This window comes from Myotis yumanensis, unplaced genomic scaffold (assembly GCF_028538775.1).
Source record: "Myotis yumanensis isolate MYYU_CA2020_CCGP unplaced genomic scaffold, mMyoYum1.0.hap1 SCAF_16, whole genome shotgun sequence".
Lineage (NCBI taxonomy): Eukaryota > Metazoa > Chordata > Mammalia > Chiroptera > Vespertilionidae > Myotis > Myotis yumanensis.
Window position 1 is genome coordinate 34834577 of NW_027223767.1, and position 21802 is coordinate 34856378.

Below are 21802 nucleotides of genomic sequence, written 5' to 3' on the forward strand. Positions count from 1 at the left end.
AGGGTTAAATCAGATCAACATTACCCCCTGCTCAAAAGCCTCCTGGAGCTTCCCATACCCCCTGGAACTGATCCGATGAGGCCCTGCCTTTGTCCCTTGCTCATTGTTCCCCATACTGTCCTTATCACAGTTCTTTGAATATTCCAACCACATATCCTGCTTTGGGACCTTTGCACTTGCTGGTTCCCCACCTGAAATGCTCCTCCCATACCTATCACCATGGCTCACTTCCTCACATTGGTCAGGCCTCTGCCCAAATGTCACCTCCTCAAAAAGACCCACCTTGACCACTGATCTGAAATAGAAGTTCTGGCCACCTTCTGTACTCCCTTACTTAGCTTTATTTTAATTTGTATCACCACCTGATGTCTGCTTCTTGCTATTTCCGGAACTATAAGTTACCTGAGGGCAGGGCCCCCTCTTTCTTGTTCATTACTGTGAACAAGACACCAATGCCTAGAACAGGGCCTGGTACACAGAGGTGCTTATGCAGGAAGAAATGAGTTTAAATGGAAGATCTGGAAAGCCACTCCTTGGCAGCCAGAATTACCTTTTTTCCAGCCGTGGGGCTGCTCTCCGCACTCTGCACGGGACTCCTCTGGGGGCTTCGGTTCTCTTGGGGGACACATCTGGCCATGTACACGCTGTAGTCTAGAAGCATCTTCTGCCGCACACTGCCCATCAGCTCCTTCTGCTTTGGCTGGGACATAATCTCCTCTACGCTGCCTTTACTGCTGCTGCGACTGTGGGTCAGGTGTCCTGAGGGACTGCTGTGTCTGCTGTGTGAGGGCAAAATCCCTGGAGCAAAGAAGTAAGGGTTGTTAATAAAGATGAAGAAAAGGATTGCAAAGTAAATTAAATGTAGAGCAAATTCCACTGGGTTACACTGAGAAAAGCAGCTTAAAAGGTTATCAAATGACTATTTAAAAAACAATGACAGCCCTAGCCAGTTTGGCTCAGTGGATAGAGCATCGGCCTGCAGACTAGAGGGTCCCGGGTTCAGTTCCAGTCAAGGGCATGTACCTTGGTTGCAGGCTCCTCCCCGGCCTGGGGCCCTGGTCAGGGCTTCTGTAGGAGGCAACCAATTGATGTGTTTCTCTCACATCGATGTTTCTCTCTGTCTCTCCTTCTCACTTCCAGTCTCTCTAAAAATCAATGGAAAAATATCCTCAAGTGAGGATTAAAAAAAAAAATAGTGACAGTATAAGGTTGTAAGGAAAAGCAGCTAAAATGCTATCAAATGACTATTTAAGAAATATTTATAAGGTAATACTCTCCATTCTAATAATAGATAATTTTTTAGAACAGTTTTTATTCCTCCCTAAGACCATTCAGAGTAATGGGAGCCATGAAATACACTAGTAGGTACCTTTTTCTTTTTCCCGGTGATCTCTTAGGGTCAAATAAAGGACTGGCACACACCCAGGGGCAAATGGAAAGTGGGCAGAAAGCTAACTGTTCATCCACAGCTCATGGCAATTCCAAACGTGCCCTCTTCTATTCAATAAGGTTTTTATCAAGCACTTTTCTAGGCCAATTCCACATCAAAAAGGGGAATAATCCCTGCCTTTGAACTTGGGCACCTAGTCAAATAAATCACACCTGGCAAGTGCAGCTGCAGTGGCATCAGCCTCTCGGGCCTCTGCAGCCGTGTGCTACTGAGGCAGTGGCCAGCGCAACGGGGCCGGGATGAGCGGGAGCAGTGCAGCACCCAGCCCAGGCTCCTCCCCGGGCCCCTGGAGAGGGCGCAGTCCAGGCTGAGGGACCCCTAGTATGTATTGTGACCAGTCACAATAAAGTTAAGTGAAGTTCCAAGCAAGAGGACATGGGGCAGAGGGATAGAAATGAGCAGAGGTCATGATTATCGATACAAATGCAGTGAGTCTAGATGCCAGAGGATGCTGCATTTATATGGTGATCCCGCATTTTGCTGGGGGACATAATTGAGGCCAGGGGCTTGACAGCACTAGCTGTCTCATTATAAACAGGGTTGTGCTGTTGCTTCTTCTTTCAGAGGAAATTTTTAGAAGTTTTATAATACATAAATATAATCCTAAGGAACCAGCAAAGGCTAAAAACATACACCTGCAAATGGTTCCATCACTGGTTGAATGATTCTGTCTAAAGGGTCACAGTGATTGGCCTAAAAGGCAAATTATTAATGAGAACACACCTTAGGTGGCAGACAGTCATCAATTCAGAGTGGGCTTCCTTCCTTCCTATCTAGGAATTTCAATTCTCCTACAGGCCCTTTAAAAATACATAAACATTTATCACACTTGTCCTTACCTGATTTACTTCCAGAGACACCAGTTGGCTTCTTGATTTCCGACTTCAGCTTAGATGCCAGAATAAATCTCCTAAACCACTCCTCCTTTTCTCTGCCAGTTCTCCCAAAGAGATACAATATCTGATCTCTCTGGCCAGATCTTGTTCCTTCCTGAGGATGGGGTGGCTTCTTAGGGTCCTCGACTCCCAGGTCTCTCTCAGCTGGCGGCTTTTCTTCAGAAGTCTCTTTATCAGTTTGGGCCTTGGACATAAAGTCATCTTGTCGACCAAGCTCGATACAAATGGGATACTTTTTATTCCAGATTCGTTTTCGAGCCAAACTTTTGGGTACAAGATAAATCTACAGAGAAAGGGAAGTGATGATTCACTTATTCAATTAAGAATATGCTACATTGTGAATTAAAATATGTAGAGTACAAATGCAAACTTTATAGTATTTTTTACTAAAATGATGAATGTGAAATAATTACCACCTATCTAAAACATGACTATAGACTTTAGAATAAAATTTTAGAGATGACTTGTTATTCTTCTTCAAAATTATTATAGAAAGTAGATGTTTAAGAATTTTGCAAGAGCTACAAATATGTATAATTTTTAGGTAGTAATAGCACAATAATTATATAGTGGATCTTCATCAACTAAGTTTGGATATCAACTGAGTTTAATGACCCTGGACCAAATGTAAGCTGGGAGGAAAACAAAAATTTATAAAACTAGATCTAGAGGGAAAACTCTAGTTTATAACTAAAGCTATTTTAAATATTTCTATAATTTTGGAAAAACTTAAAGATCAGTCATATAGTTATAAGAAGAACAGAGAATATATAACTTTTTGGAATAACAAATAATTTATATTTCTCAAAAACACAAGTATATAGTACTTTTATCAAAATGTAATTATATTGCATATCTATAATTTTCATATTTATAGAGACTTCATTAGTTATTATCCTAGCACCACTACATACAGCTTTTTGTTTGAATGAAAAACTTAACTCTCAAAGTCAGAAGAGTGTGCTATGCCCTTGTTCCTTGAAGTGTGGTTCCCGACCAGCAGCATGGGTACCAGACCAGCAGCATGGGTACCACCTGGGAGTTCATAAAAATGCAGACTCTCAGGCCATTCAGAATTGCTGAATTCAAGTCTGCATTTAAAAAGATGCTCAGGAGCCTGGCTGGTGTGGCTCAGTGGTTGAGCATTGACCCAGGAACCAAGGAGGTCATGGTTCAATTCCTGGTCAGGGCACATGCCTGGGTTGCAGGATTGATCCACAGTGGAAGGCATGCAGGAGGCAGCCGATTGATGATTTTCATCGATGTTTATATCTCTCCCCCTCCCTTCCTCTCTCTGAAAGCAATAAAAACATTTGTAAAAAAATAAATTAAAAAATAAAATAATGCTCTGGAGATTCATATGCACATTAACATTTGAAAGGTTCTGCTCTAAATTGTACTAATACTGTAAACACACACACACACACACACACACACACCCTTTTTAGGGAAAAAATGTTTTTCATTAATCTGAGTTTCCTAAGTTAGTTGGACTTACCTTGCTGTCTGAGAGGTCGTAGATTTTCTGGCTGATGTAGGTGACCTCTGGCTTTGTTTCATTGTAGCTTGCCCTCCTGGAAATATTTTTATTGGGCTTTGAAAGTCTTAAGGTCCCACCCTCAAGTCGAACAAAGACTGAATGTGTCAAAGTCGCATGGTAAGTTTCTGGATCATAGTTGTAAATTTCATTCATCCAACCCTGATGGAGAAAACTTCTATTAGTAAAATAAGAATAAATACAGATCAGATTCAATGTGAAAATGATGACCGCTGGTATTTGGGACACTGAAATCAAACTTGATCATAACTCAAGTGTCAATTTATTAATGACTACAGGTTTCTGAAACAAGTGCTTAGCTTGAAGGATAATCAGTGCTGAGGAGTAATTTGGTATGTTTTTTGATAACTAAAAAGCTAGATTTGGGGGAGAATGACAATGTCCATTATCCTAAATAAAAGGTTATTTTCCTTTTGTAAAGCTGACAAGCAAATCAAGAAACTCAAAAGTATTGTTCATGTAAACAGAGTAAGTCTTTTGCCCTGACCTCCTCTGGGGGTGAGTTATCCCACCCAACCTGGTCTTCCTCAGTAGCCAAATACACCCTCTTCTCAGCCTACTTGCAAACGATCTTTGAAATTTCACAGACCATATTAACTCATGCTACTATTCCAGGACCCAGAGAACACCTACCACTCTATTTCTATATCACTAAAATAATATCGTAAAGCAGATAATTGAGAATTAGGCATTAAATAAATCATACATATGATCAATATGTCAAAAATCGAAAGTGTATAGTTACTTACATGAGTAAAATATTGGTCCAGGGTCACCTCTCAATCAACATAAATGTACTTATACATTGATTTTTTTAAGAGAACAAACATATTGAAGTGTATGAACAACACACAAAGGCCCAACACACCATAAAATTGTGCTAAAGCTAATCTCATAGCTGTAATTAATATCCATCATTCAACATTCTGCCTGCCCCACAGTACTTTCAGATGACATGGGTGGCCCAGATCTCTTTAAAAGAAGTTCTCTAGGGAATTTTAATTGATATCTTCCCACCCCATCCCCAACCCCCATTTTATAAATGTCTTTCTAATGAGCAGAGAAATGCTAATGCTCACTACACTGGAGTTGAAATTGTCATTCTTTTCAAGGAATAGCCATTTCTATGGTAAGTACTTGATCTCATCTTGAAGTCTGGAGGGCCTCTGCAAATGAGGAATACTCAGATTTCTCTTTTATTCATTTATTTATTCGTCAAAACATTAGTTGAGTTTCTCTATAGACCAAGTAATGTGTCAGGAGTTGATACAAAGATTAAAAACAGGACACTATTCTTGACCCAAATCAGTAGAGAAGAATTGAGCCTTCATTTTAGCATCTTATGACGCCACTGGAGCAACCATAGAAATTTGGCACAAAGAGTACCCTGAATATGTCATGGAAGTAAAATTAGACAAATACACTTCTTCGTCTTTGGAGGTGTAAGATTTATGAGCCAATTATATCGGTTTATGTACTTCAATATATTTTATTGCATGAGATAGGAGTATTTCTCCCTCCTCCCAAAGAGTCACTTGTATCTATTAAAAACTGTTGAATCAAAAAGCAGTAACCATGAAAAGAGGGTGTGATCTAGGTGTTTATAAAGAAATAGCAATGACCAGAGTAATGAGTAAAAAAAGAGAACAAGCAGTACAGTGGGGCCTGAAGTGGACTGTATGGTCATAGCATCTGTTTAGATGGCTCTATTTTGCAAAATGTAGAACTAAGTATATTTTTTGGTTCACAGTTTTTTGCCTTTTTCTTTAGTCTGTTAGTATGGTGAGGTTACACTAATTAATTTTCAAATACTGAACTAGTTTTGCATTCTTGGGGAAATTATGTATCGGTCATGAGTTGAAGTTGGGTCATACCAGCTCATGAGAGCCTATTCTACACATCTCTTCCCAACTATACCTTCAGTGATTTCATGTTGGTAGCTTGCAACTGACTGGTGGGAGTTCTTACACCATGAAAATCAGTGAACAGTACAAAGAGGGCTTCCAGCCCACCCCAGAGAACCAGTTTATCATCACAACACTATGATTATCCTTTTTATACATTGCTGAGTTTGACTGCTAATACTCTGTTCATTTTCCCTCTAAGTTGACACGCTGCTCAAGCCATAATGACTTTCTCCATGCTAACAGTACTTTATTGCATGTAGTAAAAGGAACAAATATTATACATATGATTTCAAAAATACTAATGTTCATAATAATAGCTGACATTTAAGCTCATATTATGATCTAGGCACTTCAAGGTGCATTATTTCCTTTACTTCTGCGAATTCCCTATAATTTTATAGGTGAGGAAAATAGTGAGAGAGGTTAAGTGATTTGCCTCGAGAGTGGTTTAAAAAAAAGTGGTCTAGAGAGTGGCAAATCTGAGACTTAAACCAAGTCTACCTGACTCTGAGGTCCAGGCTCCTACTTCACCTCCACAGCACAGACCCACCTTTAGTCTAACACCTGGTGTCTCCTCAGATCATGGCAATGATGGCACTTCTCCCAGGAAGCTGCCCTGATCACCTAAGTTACTTTCCTCCTAGCACTGTATCTGTTAACTGCCTGGTTTACTTAACCACAAACTCCACAAGACAATCACAGTTGTAACAAATGTTTGGCAACTGAGTACATAAATGTAGCCTTATTCAGAGGGTGGCTGTGAGGATTAAATAAAAGCTGTATATAAAGCACACATAAGGACAGTTCCAGATGCGTAAGTGGAGACAAGCAAAAGAATGTGCTGGGACCATACTAAGTGCAGGGAGCTGTGGAGGTTACTTTAAAGTAGGCAACTTGGCCCTAACCGGTTTGGCTCAGTGGATAGAGTGTCGGCCTGCGGACTCGGGTCCCAGGTTCGATTCCGGTCAAGGGCATGTACCTTGGTTGCGGGCACATCCCCAGTAGGGAGTGTGCAGGAGGCAGCTGAATCGATGTTTCTTTCTCATCGATGTTTCCAACTCTCTATCCCTCTCCCTTCTTCTCTATAAAAAATCAATAAAAAATATATTTTAAAAAAAGAAAAAAAAGTAGGCAACTTGGTCATTGTTCCCAACTAAAAAAACTAAGTTATAATTACACAAAACAGCACAGGTAAAGGAAATAAGTAACCTCAGAAAGAATCCTAAGAGTAAAAAAAGTTAAAGCTTTTCAGAACAGAAACTGAACAAGCTCTATCTTATACAGCAGAGAGAGAGGGGTTGCGACTGGAGCCCAGGTTTCCTGACTCCCGTGTAGGGCTCTTTCCAGAACACTACAAGCTTTGATAGGAAACCCGGAGACACTTATAGGGAACACTACTTAACCCACACTAATCAAGTATCCAAGATGCAGACTGGCCATTGGGAGGCTCAGGTCAAGAGGTGGCCAAGCATGACTCGAGTCCCTCTCATTGTGTACCCCGAATGCACCCCTACAGACAAAAACCAGGCTGCCCTTGCAGAAAGCAATTTCCCAATGCAAATCCTAATTGCCTTTTACATCATCGATCAGTCAATTTTTCTGGGGCGTAACAATCTCCCTGGTAAGCTGCACATGGAACTTCCAGAGCTAAGTGGTCAAACATCAAATCCTGAGAGCAGCCCAGCAACTCAAAGGCCTTCACCCTGTTTCTCATATAATCTCAGCCCTTCACTGCTCAGCTATTCTAAAATTCTCAACTCTGAATTTCTTACCAAGTAAGATATTACTCCAACTTAATTTTGTTATGGGACATGGGAGTGGGATAAACAGATACAGCATACAGTTAGCAACTCAATGCATTTCGTCAGTCAACTACAAAACTCAGATATGCTCTCAACCCGCACTAAAGTAACTCAGACAAGCCTTGTTTCTTTCTGAAGCTGGAACTGTTAAAATGGAGACAGTGCATGCCACTGCAGGACAATGACCACAGTCAGCCAGGCTGCAGCTGTCTGGCCCACAGACTGGTCCTGTGATCCCATTTGTGAAGGTCAGGGTTTTCTCTTCAATCTCTGGTGGATTCAGAAGCCATGTCTGGCTGAAAGTACAAACTGCAATCTATTAAGGAATTTATTTAATACTTAGAAAGATTAAAAGCTACAATTAACCTTTTGCAAAATAATAGTCTGGAAGAACTACTATTGTGCTCACTTCTGGTTACAGTGCCAATCAGGAGGTCAAGGCCTGATGCTGAGCTGACCAGAGAAAAATACCAGCCTTTGGCCTGAGGAAGTGATGGGCATTTCTCTATCTTCAGTGCTTGGGGTGCCTGGGCTGACACCCTGCTGTCACAGGGCTGTGCTGGCATTTCAGGCTGCCTGTCACTCACATCCCCTGTATTATTCCTTCATCTAGTCTAACAGGGAAGGTGCAAATCCTAAATAGAACAGAGCCAGAACCTGAGGCCCCTGCTGCTGAAAATTATCTCTAAAGCAGATAAAAAGGTGATTACTTTTCTTTTGTCCCCCAAGCTAAAATATAAGCAGGGATTTCTTTTAGCCGGGCTTAAACCCTTTTTGATGTATTTATTTGATGGTTTAGAAGTGGAGTCATCAGTTAAAACATGATATAATAGATCATGGAGTTAGAGAATATGGCAGGAACAGTTTACTAAACTTTATAGAACTTTAGATGCAAATTTGGTTTTTCCTATAAAAGACAAACAGACCTATACATATACAGAATTCATACTATGAATGATAGCCTCAAGCAAAGAGTCAACATTCAAAATAAATGCTGCTTGAAGACACCATCAAGAATAACGAGAGCCCTAGCTGGTTTGGCTCAGTGGATAGAGCATTGGCCTGCGAACTGAAGGGTCCTGGGTTCGATTCTGGTCAAGGGCACATGCCCGGGTTTCGGGCTTGATCCCCAGTAGGGGGCATGCAGGAGGCAGCCAATCAATGATTCTCTCTCATCATTGATGTTTCTACCTCTCTCTCCTTCCTTTCTCTCTGAAATCAATAGTGCCTCCTTCCTCTCTCAAGTCAATGTTGTCTACTGACATCTATTTAAAAAAAAAAAGAATGAAGGGAAAAATAAAATCCATGAGAGGAGGGAAACATCAGCATCAATACCGTCCACATCCTCCAACTACCTGTTTCAAGGTCACCTTCACAACTATGTCACCAGAAGCAATGGAGTCAGGGCTAAAGCCACAGATTCTGCCTGTACCGGAGAAAATGGCTTTTATCCCAGCTTTTCCTATCCTTTGGGGCAGCATCTCTCCAGTTAGATTACTATACAATACTTTTAGTAATGCAATGGCAAATAGTAATAGAGGTCAGAGACAACAAGCATTCAAATTAGATAGAAAATAACATGATTTCTGAAGAACCACTAAAACAATCAAGGTCTGATTTCTGTTACTACACAATAAGCATTAAGCCATATTAACAGTTAAGTGTTGAAATTATAAGATTATAAATAGATTAGCAAGAAAATAAATTAGCTTTCAAACTTTTTAGATCAGAGTAAAAATTTTTGAGTATGTACCCATAATGTATACATTTACCTATAAATTATGTACATGTTCTAAATAATACAGCTTTTATAAAAAATGAAAAAGGGAAATATAAAATTTTTAAGTTTTTCCTTTCTGATAGCTTTTTCTATCTTCACCTGACACCTCAAGGCACAATATATATACTTAGGGTCAGGCTCATGGTTAATGATAATGAATGTAAATCCGTATTTCAAATAATGCTGAAAAATTCCAAGGAGTTTAGCCAAAGGTCAATATATGGTAACCTATATGTTGAATATCAGCAAGGCTTGTTTATTATTTACATTCTTAGGAAGAGTAAAAATATATACAAATAGAGACTCTGATATTTTCTTCTTGTATAGTGCCTTTAACAACCCATTTTGGAAACCACTGAAGGAAGCAACTGAATGAAACAGGGCCACAACAGAAGCCTGGGCGCCAACACCAATATGTATAGGTTGTGGGGCCATGTTGCTTTTAATCTTGTAGTCTTTGGGGGTACAGAAAACTTCTTAAAGGCTAGTTATTGTACAATAAAAAGTCTTTGGTGGATTTAATACTTTATTACATTAAATATATATTTTAGAGATGAAAATATATCTAACATTGATTTTTTTTCATGATTAATACCCTACTCTTCCAAAAACATGATGAGAAATCTCAGTTCCACAATGCCCATTAGCCTCTCTCCTCCTCTATAAATGACACCGGGGACAAAACCAAAGAGGATGGTCCTAGAATACCTCGCTGGAATTTAGGAGACATTTTCCCAAGGAAACAATGTTATGAACTGTAGTTATACATTGGCTGACTAGAATTACAGTTCAGGACTAGAATTACAGTTCAGCCATGCCATACGTTAATGAGTTGGATGGAAAATTGGCAAAATGTTGATCATTGTTGAAGCTGGGTGTTGGGTGCATGGGGGTTCATTTTACTATCTCTCTACTTTTGTGCATACCTGAAATTTCCTACAATAAAACGTTTAAAAAGTTCAAATAATCATTTTGGGGTCACCTGACCTCCTTAGCGATTGTTCCCATGGAATTCAGGAAGCCCATGAAGCACCTGCTTGTAAGGGAGAATGCCTGCACTAAACATCTCACCTGATACACTTCTCTGGCCATGAGGGGCCCTGGAAACAGCCAAGTTTATAAAAGCTGTACATGAAAACTCAAGCGACCCATTACAGGAGCAGGATAGTTTCAGTTAATTATACTGTAGAAATAAACGCTTTTTTATTTCTTGTACTCCTTGTATTGAGAGTTGTAAGAGACCAAATGAAATCAACCCAAGTCTCTTTTGTCTGTATTTAATGAGGCTGTTTTCTCCTTAAGATTGCTCACTCTAATTTCTTTTAAAAAAAGAATTGCATGAAATTGAGATTAAATTTACATGTTTTATTTTCTTCACAAAATTGATAATGTTCTCCCTATAAAATTATTCTTTTATATAGCAAAACCAAAGCCTGTATTTAGGGAATCTAATTACTTTTTTAAAACTATCCCCTTCTGCCCTAACTGGTTTGGCTCAGTGGACAGAGCATCAGCCTGCGGACTGAGGGGTCCCAGGTTCGATTCCTGTCAAGGGCATGTACCTTGGTTGCGGGCACATCCCCAGTAGGGGGTGTGCAGGAGGCAGCTGATCGATGTTTCTCTCTCATCGATGTTTATGACTCTCTATCCCTCTCTCTTCCTCTCTGTAAAAAATCAATAAAATATATTTTAAAAAAAACAAAAACAACTATCCCTTTTATTAAATATCTAAATGTGACATGACCAAACCTTGTTTGGAGAAACAAGGTTCTCCAAAATACATTTCTATTAGTCTTGCAATGGGGTAATTGCAATTTTAGTCAACCTGCTAGGCCATATCTCTTAAAGAGAGAACACTGGAAACTGACACTCTACTGGTGTGTTCTGCAAGTATAAGTCTGAGATAAAGAATTGAACTCATGAATATAGTTCAAAACGGCATGAGTCACACAAACATAAACCCAAGAAACTTATGGAATCTTCACGAACCTTCTCATAATAGATATGTGGAAACATAAGTATACTCCTGGTGAAGTAACTTCCCATTCTTGGAGAAGGAACATCCAACTTGCCTAAGAATGCTCAGCAAAAACAAATATTCCAGGTGCAATATGCTGACTCTAAATGCCCCATCCTCCCCTGGCCCAAATCCATCCTCTTCCCCAGGGTCTCCAGCTCAGAGTACCTAACTGAGCATCCAAAATAACACCCCAGAAGGTTACCACCCGGGGGTGTTGCTCATAGTGATGCCCTTGAATTCCGCAGCATACATGAGGCTCTGTCTTGAGTTAACTTATCCAGGTTGCCATGTTTTAAGTCATGCTAGCTTCTTTTAACATTTCAGTCTTCCTCCTGACTTTCACATGTTCACATGTCACTTTGTGTTGAATGCCTGTGGCAACCTTTTTCCTATTTGATGATTTTCATCAGCTATGGATTTTAAACATTAAGAACAAGCAGGGGGAAAAAAGAACAAGCAAGCTTTGGAGGAAATTCTAAGAATTCTTCTATGGACTTTGTGACAGCTCTTTGTCCTCGCAAAAGCTTTGACTATTTCTATTATAGACAACACAGCTGCTGATCAGCAGGATACCTTGAGGCTTAACCAACTGCTCATTCGTCTTTGAGCATAGCTACTACTTGCCTGCAAATTGGCCTTTTTGGCTCACCATCCCACATAATCATCAGCGTCATTTTAAAATACAAATGTCTGAAGTGTGATGGAATAATAAAATCCCCCGGATAAAGTACAGAAAAGCTTTACTTTTCTCTTCCTTTTCCTCAGCATGTGAAGTCACATTGCAAAGCTCCTTAAATTGTTTCAGGAGCCATAAAGGAATCAGGCTCTCAGCCCAGGCTGCAAGGATTGCCTGTATCCACCAATGAGAACTTACATGGCTCAGAGGTTTAAAAACACTGGTCAAAAATAGTTCTCAAGCATCAAGGTGCCTGCCTAAATGTTTCATGGGGCTCTCAGATGGGAGTTTACGTAGGGTATGAGGTTTGCAGGGTCACTGTCAAGGGGCTGGACCTCTGTACCAGACAGCTTTAACACAGGAAGCTTTTATAGCATCCTTTGTCAGTGACGTTTCTAAAAAACTAAAACTTAGGTTCTTTTAAGTTAAAAAGTTCCCAAACTTGCCCTCAAGAATTGTACCATTATATCCTCTATAAACACCAATTACATAGAATCAGATGTGCAGAAAATAACTCAAAATAGCTGGATTCACCCTAGAAACATGTTCACAGATCTGCTCAAAGTTAGACTTCACTATACTTTCCTTATCACAACATTTGGGTCCCAAAGTTAATGTCAACACTGCTAAATGTTTTAAAGTGTCATAATTTTAAAATAGATCCCAATGATCTCCTATTCAGTAAAATTAATTAAGACCAAAGAATATTTGCATTTGAAATCTTTGGCTTGCAAAATACACCCAACCCTTCTAATCAATAGTAGTGTCCCTTTTAAAAATAAGGACTGTTTTTAGTCAGGTTTCTAAAAACAGCCCTGAACACCAAACAAAACCTCTCAAGTGAAAATGTACTTTTCCTCATTAGTTACAAAGCCATTCTAAACAAGTTAAGGCTAAGAATGAAAAACTATTACCAAATTTGATCAATCAGAGTTGTTCAAACATCAATCAGGAAGAATACTCATAAAACAGCCTAAGACAATTTGGATTACAAGTGTCAGTCCATGACAGCAATCTAGAAGTACTTATTCTCTACAGGGAAAATTTAAATACATTTATACAAGCACTGAGGGCAAAAAAAAACCTTCCTTAAAATGAATAGTCCTGCCCTTGCGGGTGGCTTAATTAGTTGGAGCATCATTCCATACACCAAAAGGTTGCGGGTTCAGCCCAGCTGGTATTGCTCGGTGGTTGAGCGTTGACCTATGAACCAGAAGGTCATGGTTTGATTCCTGGTCAGGACATATGCCTGGATTGTGGGCTCAATCCCCAGTGTTCAGGAGGCAGCCAATCAATGATTCCCTCTCATCATTGATGTTTCTGTCTCTCACTCTCCCTTCCTCTCTGAAATCAATAAAAGAAAAAAATTTGTAAAAACTTGCAGGTTCAACTCCTTGTCAGGTTTTGGGTTTTATGCCTCATTGGGGTGCACATGGGAGGCAATCTATCGATTGGAGTTAACAGTGAAGATTTAAAAATCTTCCCAGAACAATTAAGAACTCAAACCAGTTTAAAGTGAATGTCACAGTCAGTCATTAGGCATTGGAGTTAAAGATAAGTACCATTTTTCTTTGCTAAAGTTATAAGTAACTTACTTAGAGGGCATGTAAGTTACAACATCGCCCTATTGAAAAAGCTTAGCAACCATGAATAATGAGTCTCTTTTGCTTCACTTCAAACATTAATACTAAGCTCAAGCGTGTCACATCCTCAAGACTCAGCACCAGCTTCTCTTTAAATAGAAGCAGTGTCATAACATATTGCCATGTAAAAGAAAAAAGTCAGAATGCAAAATACGTGGTCTCATTAAATCAAAACAAAAAGAGTGTATGAGTCTGCATGTGTGTGATGTATATACTCATACATGCAGAAGTTGTTGTTGTTTTTTTTTAAGTAGGAGATATAACCAAATCATTCTATATAATAAAAGTGTAATATGCAAATCGACCAGTCGGCAGGGGGCGGGGCCGGTGAGGAGGCGGCACCAGGCCAGCCAAGGCTCATGCCAGCAGGCAGAGAGGGGACGGCGATGGGGGAGGGGGGGGGGCAGCAGTGACCAGCGGCAGTGGAGGGGTGATGGGGGAGCGGGGCCATACCAGCTGGTGCCGGCCCCTGATTGGCCTGCCCTAATGCCTCCCGCAGAGGGAGACTGGCTGCAGTGCCTTCCCCTGATCACCAGGTCGGTGATGGGGGCAGCGCCGTCCCCTGATGGGCCACCCTCCCAAGGGGAGGGGGCCTAAGCCGTCAGTAGGACATCCCTTGAGGGCTCCTGGACTGTGAAAGGGCACAGGTCAGGCTGAGAGATACCCCCCTTCTCCCTCAGTGCACAAATGTTTGTGCACTGGGCCTCTAGTTAACTGTAATCCCTCCCAATAGTGTGATAAAGAATAAATTGTTGCCCTGGCTGTTGTGCTTCAGTTATTGGTTAAGCATCATCCATGCATGAAATGGTTGCTGGTTCGATTCCTGGTCAGGGCACATGCATGGATTGTGGGATCACTCCCCAGTGAATGTTTTGTTTTCACATCAATGTTTCTCTTCTTCCTCTCTTCCTCTCTTTAAAAAAATCAGTAAAAAAATCTTTAAAAAATAAATGTTCTCTTTGGTTTTCCTGTGTTTTTTAAACACTGACCATGCATTTTTTGAATAAAATAAAATATTTATGAAATTAAAAATCAAAACAAACAGTTATTTTAGACCCCCAGGGTTCTTCTCCTTGTTTTGTCTGTTTTGCAATAGATACCATGGTGCCGTTTTTTGTTTGTTTTTTTAGTATTCTTATTTAAATGAGGTGGAGGAAAACCTATTAGCAGAGAAATTAAACAAGCTCTGAACTATCAAAAAACTAAATTAAAAAAACCCAGAAAACATCAATTATTGGCAAGAAATTGAAGGTAGAGAAATTGAAACTCTTGTGCATTGTTGGTGGGAATCTAAAATGGTATAGCTGTTATTGAACACAGTACAGCAGTTCCTCAAAACATTAAAAAGAGAATTACCATGTGATCCTGCAATCCCACTTCTGAGTTTATATTTTTTAAAAAATTGGAAGCAGGGTCCTGAAGAGGCAGTTGTATAACCGTGTTCATGGCAGCATTATTCACCATAGTTAAAACACAGAAGCAACCCAAGTGTCCATTTACGGATGAATGGATAAGCAAAGTGTGGTATATATACAAACAATAGAATATTATTCAGTCTTAAAAAGGAAGAAAATTCTGCAATATACTACAACATGGATGAACCTTGAGGACATTATGCTAAGTGAAATAGGCCAGTCACAAAATTACAAGACTGTATGATTCCACTTATATGAGGTACTCGGAATATTTTTAAAAACACACACAAAAACAGAAAGTAGAACTGTTTGCTAGGGGCTAGGGGGAGGAAAGAATGAGGAGTTATTGTTTAACACAGGGGTCCTCAAACTTTTTAAACAGGGGGCCAGTACACTGTCCCTCAGACCGTTGGAGGGCCGGACTATAGTTTTAAAAAAAACTATGAATAAATTCCTATGCACACTGCACATATCTTATTTTGAAGTAAAAAAACAAAATGGGAACAAATACAATATTTGTATTTGCATGTGGCCCGCGGGCTGTAGTTTGAGGACCCCTGGTTTAACAGGTATAAAGTTTCCCTTTTACAAGATAAAAAAGTTATGGGGATAGATGGTGGTAATGGTTGTATACTGTGAATGTACTTAATGCCACTGAACTGTACACCTGAAAATGGTTAAGATGGTAAATTTTATGTTATGTAGTATTTTACCACAATTTTTAAAAACCATATATATATATATATATATATATATATATATATATATAATACGTGTATGTGCCTATGACTTAAGAACTATATGAGCTATAATTATACTTTTATATCATGTATATTATTATTATTTTTTAATATATTTTATTGATTTTTTACAGAGAGGAAGGGAGAGAGATAGAGAGTTAGAAACATCGATGAGAGAGAAACATCGATCAGCTGCCTCCTGCACACTCTCCACTGGGGATGTGCCCGAAACCCAGGTACATGCCCTTGACCGGAATCGAACCTGGGACCCTTCAGTCCGCAGGCCGACGCTCTATCCACTGAGCCAAACCGGTTTCGGCATCATGTATATTATTAAACATGCACAATAGCCAGAAGTTTTTAAGTATGCACAAATAAATATATATAGAAGTTCTAGTATTTTCTTCCTGAACCCTAATGACATCCCTCAGGAGGCCCAGATCCTGAGATCTGACATGCACTAAAAGGTGATGTCTCTTTCTCCAGCCCATGTCCCGCTGTGCACAGAGGAAAGAGGAGAGCCAGCAGCGGCCAACCACTGACATTAATTTGCCGTCTCTTCCTCCTTTTCCTTCTCTTGCATTAGGAAGTATTTAACCCTTCTCCAGGGTCTCAAGAATATTTAATTCTAACAAAGTCAGCTATAACAAATCCTCAAGTAGCAAATCCCTGGCAAGTTTAGGGAGAGAATGACACAGGAACTGGATGCAAATGCTACTTTCTAGGGCAGTGGTTCTCAACCTTCCTAATGCCGCGACCCTTTAATACAGTTCCTCATGTTGTGGTGAGCCCCAATTTCATTGTTACAAATTGAACATAATTAAAGCATAGTGATTAATCACAAAAACAATATGTAATTACATATGTGTTTTCCGGTGGTCTTAGGCGACCCCTGTGAAAGGGTCGTTCGATCCCCAAAGGGGTCTCGACCCACAGGTTGAGAACCGCTGTTCTAAGGCCATGGAGATCTTTGAAAAACTATTTGGTGAATCAGTAAACCGTGAACTAGAATGAAGTTTACTTGATAAATCTCTTGGGTACCTGGAAAACTAAGAGATCCCAAAGCCTTAAAAACACTGCTTATGCAAAAACCTGAGACAATGAACTCACTAGACTAAAAAATTTCAGTTGAGTCTAAAGGCTCTTTGTGAGCTAACTCATGCACTAGCCAGCTGCTGTGGAAAGGCTTGCTTACCTTCAGTATTTCTGGTTCTTTGATATCCAGAGTTCCTGTGTTCCAGTGTTGTTGATTTTTATGTAGTCTGTGATATTTATGAGCACTTGGTGGTGTAAAAAACCAAATCATGCAAACTGCAGTCATGAATCCCAGGCCAATTCCCAGGAAGAGTCCACTCACATAATGGGGGAGGGGGAGGATGAGGTACGCATAGACACACAGTATGAAGAAGCCCAGTGTCTTCACAGGTAACTCTGGGTGCTGCATGGCCAAGTCCACCTCCTCGTCACTGTCAAGAGTTGGAACATCATCCGCCAGCTCCTCTGGCTTGAGAGGTGTATCTAGGAGCTTATCAACTTTACCCTCCCCATCCATTTCCAAATCAAACTCTTCAGAGTATAGTTCACAAAACTCTTCGTCTTCTTTGCTCACTAAGGCAGACAGAGAACATTTCTCAAGGACTAGAGAACTTGTCTTCAGGCCTAAATCCTTTAGACTGCTCACCTGGGAACTCTTCAGTTCCACCTCTTTTGGGGGCTCATCAATGGACTTTGGGTGATCACTTCTGGGGATGCTGGGATTGCTTCCCTCACCATCCCCCTCAGAATCACACTCCTCTTCTTTGATGCTGTAGTTGTGATTGCTTTCCAAGTGACCGTTCAAGCTGGACAGATTGGAGAGCTCTGAAGCACTTGAAGATAAGGCTTTGGGCCTATGGCTGCCACTTTCTTCCCCAATAATTTTGCTAAGGAGCTGAAAAGGCTCGTGTATGACTTCTGAAAGGCGTCGCTTAGTGTCTTCAATTTTTGCCTCCATTTCGGGCACTTTAAAAAAGGAGCGTGTATCGGAGGGAGAAGTGAGTGGGGAAGAAGGTGCGGTTTTGGAATCTCCACCTGTGTTTCGTGGCTGGGTAAACTGCTTGAACAGGTGTAAATTCAGCTTGGAATCCGGTGGTTTATAGGACACAGTATCTGACTCTTGCTTGGAGGTGTCTGTGGACAGAGACTTGACTAATGTCTTCATCAAGTGCCTGTGCCTTGGGGGCGGTGGGGGTTCTTTTGGCTCCACCTCGGTGGACAGGGACTTCACAAGGCTCATAAAGGGTTTCGAGCTGGAAAGGGTGGAGGATGAGGCACTGGATGAGAGGACAGGAGACTTGGAAGGAGAGGACAATGGAGAAGAAGAACTGGTTTTCTGCTCAGAAAGGGATGACACACTGGGAGAGCTAGCTAAGGGCCCTGATGAAGATGACCCTGGGGACGGAGCCAATGGCACTGTACTTAATACTTGCACTGCGGGCAGAGGGGCTTCCAACAGCTTTACAGTGTTCTCGGAGACGGGCAAAACAGCAGGCGACTCGGACAGTCCATCTGCCAGGATAGGCTGGGAGGCAGGGCCAGTGGGGTCATGGCCACCTCGAGGTTCAAAATAGAGGTCTTCCTTGGCTTCAAGCCCCGTTACAATGCTTTGGTCGTCTAGCCCCTCCTCAAAATACTCCCTGAACTCCTCCTCCTCTTCCTCTTCTTCCTCCCCGGATGCCGAGAAGTGGATGGCGATAGTGTCTCGGGACACGGACCTCTGCACATGCACTCTGGGGGCTGATGGTTTTGGCATGTCAATGGCTTTTTCGGCATGGCGCCCATTCAGACTTGTCATTGCCAGCTTCACAAGGGCTTAGGCTCTGTAAAAACATCAAGAAAACTGAAGTCAGAAAGTGGTTTCTCCACAGGAGACACTGCCATGTGCAGACAGGAGCACAGATGAAGTTCACTTCTAAATGATGATTATGCTTTTACTTGGCAGATGGCCACTGCTTTTCACTTGAGCAGGTTTAATGGTTTAATTTTCACCAGCTACATTCCAGTTAGGCATTCTGTTTTATGAGCAAACTACAAACCAGTGTTAAAAAGTGCCATACAATCTGTCTTACTTCACAACATCTGAGTAATTGTTTCCTTCCTCTTAACTGGCTCCTTTCTATCAGCGATTCCATATTTCAAGGCTTGAAATACCTGCACAATAGATGTTACCAGCATTACTTCAGAAGTCCAACAGGATAAAATGTAGCCATCCTGGTGATTTTGAGAATCTTGGAACAAAAATTTCACCAGTGGTTTTCTAGCTATAAAAAGCTAACTGGGGGGAGCAGGAGGGAGGTATTGCTTCCACTGCAATTTTCACAGCAATCTTAACAATTACTTGGCTGGTATCTCCCACCAACATATCCTATCTTGCCAATGCAAGTAATTAGCAAAGTACCCGAGAGTTGAAAGGAAAATCTGTAAACTAATTATTATGACCTGTTGGCTTCTTTATTCTCCAAATGGCAGGAACCATAAGGCCAGAGTATTTAGGCAGCCATGAAGACATGGCTGTGTCCTGAGGCTTCGGGAACAAGCAAACATTTTAAACTGAATCCAAGATTCAACAGAGAACTCTGCTAAGGGCTATGGTGACAGACAAGGAGGCTATGCTTCCTGCCCTTCTGGAGCTAAGTAGCTAGCTGTAGAGAAGAGAGACACCTGAAAAGCTGGGCAGCAAAACATAAGACACCAAGTCCACACTGTGACATCTAGTATATTACCTTTCTTCCTATTCACTTAAGGCCCATTTATTGGGCACCAGGCTTCCTAATAGGCCCTACAAAGTTGAAATTAACACCACAATCTGAAAAGAGACTCTGTCAAAAAAAGCTAAAACACTTGAGTGGACTTCAGGCATTCTGAAGAGAGTGAGATTAGTGTGGGAGGTAGGACATTTGCTCAGCCTTTTAAACTGCTGTGTAGGCTGTGGTGGAATGGGCATGATGAGAAAGAAGGGTCAGAAAGGCATGAAGATGAGCGCAGGCATGAAGATGAGCGTGGGCATAGTGTGTCCTGACACCTGGGTCTATTCTCTACCTCCAGGGTGGAAGGTGGGTGTTGGGGAGCAGTGAGAAACCATCAGTACAAGAGAGGAATCATGGGAGAGTAGAAAGAACAGTCTTGGGATCAGGAAATAGGGCTTCTGGTACTTGCTCCCTTTCCAGCTGACTCTGTGGGACCTTGAAAAAGCCAAGATCTCTCTGGGTCTCAGAATCTTCCTTTGTAAAATGGGAGATCACCAGTCCTTTCCATACCTAAAACCCTACATGTTTACATTTACAGGTGATTGCTCACAGTACAACATAACACACTTATACAAGTAATATACCATAGACCAGTGATTTTCAACCGGTGTGCTTCAAGAATTTTTAAAACAAGCAATACCTGATCATTTAGTCAGGAACACTGACCTCTTTTCCCTTAAATTGTCAAATTAGAAAATTACAACAGCCAATACAACAGTAGCCATCGGTGTGAATGAATCAAAACTAGACCCATTTTTTTTGTGTGTCAGAAATTCTGGTATGCCACAGAATTTTATCTTTATTTTTATTTTTTCGCCACAGAATTTTAGTGATTAGTTTGTGTGCCATGAGATGAAAAACATAAATTGCTGCCATAGACAATCAACATTATGGTGCTTATTTCTTTAATTTGAAGAACGTCTACATTTAAGTCTTATGCTAAATATTCATGGTCAAAAGGCTGGCAACAGATACTACTGACAAGAGAAAAGGTAAATGGGGGACAGAAAACAGTGATCCTGAATCACTATAAATAATCTAACGATGAGAAGAACTGCAATTCAAAGCCCAAGCATCACAAGGCCACATCTGAACTGCACATTCTCAGTATCAATGCTTCAGAGAAATTACTTTCATAAAAACTTTCCAAAAGAGTTTACCTACACTCATTCATGACCCTCAGGCTCTCCTATCCCCACTGGATCCAGGAAAAGGGACCGATCTCTATCCATCAGACAAAGCAATTTAAATCCAGGAGCTGGTGGCTTCGAGAAAAGGAGACTCCAATAGCTTTACAGTGTTCTGTAAAGCTAAAAAGACAAGGCAAGCTAAAAAGCCTCTGGTCCAAGACAATCCTTCCCTGTTATTCTTAAGCCAATGGACGTGTGGGCTTAGTAAGAAGAAAAATACCAAGTGCAACACATATTTTTCATTTTACTGTCACCTAGTTTTATAAGGGTAATTTAAAAAGAAAATTATAGAGGTAATTTAAACAGAAAGGCTGGTACTTGATAATTCTCAGTAGGTTGAAAAATAAGGGTTATTTAAATTGCCTTAATAACATAAAGGGTGATCTGTAAGGCCCTGTAGTTCTGAGGCTGCTTCATAGGTAGTGGTGGCTGCAAGTGAAGGTGACTGTGGGCACAGGTACAAAACCAGAGAGCACAATTTGGGGGTTGAACAGTATGAGTTGGTCCTATGGGGGAAAAATGCTATTTAGAGCCAAATTCTCTCTGCGTCTTAGCCTCAGTCAGATATGTTTCCGGAAGCAGGAGATCTCAAACTGTTATGCTGATAGGTCTTTCCTAAGTTCTTGACTGTAATTCCCCATTAAAGTTACTATGCCTCCTAAAACATTCTTTGCTCTCACTAAGACTAAGAAAACCTCCAACAAGGGTTTCTCTCCCCAGCACTAATTCAGGATCTATCCAGTCTAAACACAGGAACAGTTAATGCCTACCATTTAACCTGAACTAATAAAAAGCAAAGGCCTCAAACATGACGCTAACAGCCAGTTGCCCTCCCTATCATGAATTCCAACAAAGCTACCAATCTCAGAAGAGTTGGAGTTAGAATACCAAACATCCATAAAATTTATTTTATTTCTAGTCACTCGAAAAGGTTATTATC

General features: G+C 40.7%; 1 protein-coding gene across 2 annotated transcripts in view; it reads right to left on the reverse strand.

Annotated features, from left to right (window-relative positions):
• Nucleotides 1–21802, reverse strand: part of TEX2 (testis expressed 2) — a 92534-nt gene that overhangs the window by 35894 nt on the left and 34838 nt on the right. For both annotated transcript variants that reach the window (XM_070394837.1, XM_070394836.1), the window contains exons 2-5: nucleotides 17083–18745; nucleotides 3845–4045; nucleotides 2290–2629; nucleotides 551–798 (exon numbers count right to left, since the gene is read on the reverse strand). In XM_070394837.1, the coding sequence (XP_070250938.1) occupies nucleotides 551–798; nucleotides 2290–2629; nucleotides 3845–4045; nucleotides 17083–18720 (2427 nt within the window). In that variant the 5' untranslated portion in view covers nucleotides 18721–18745. The remainder of the gene's footprint in view (nucleotides 1–550; nucleotides 799–2289; nucleotides 2630–3844; nucleotides 4046–17082; nucleotides 18746–21802) is intronic.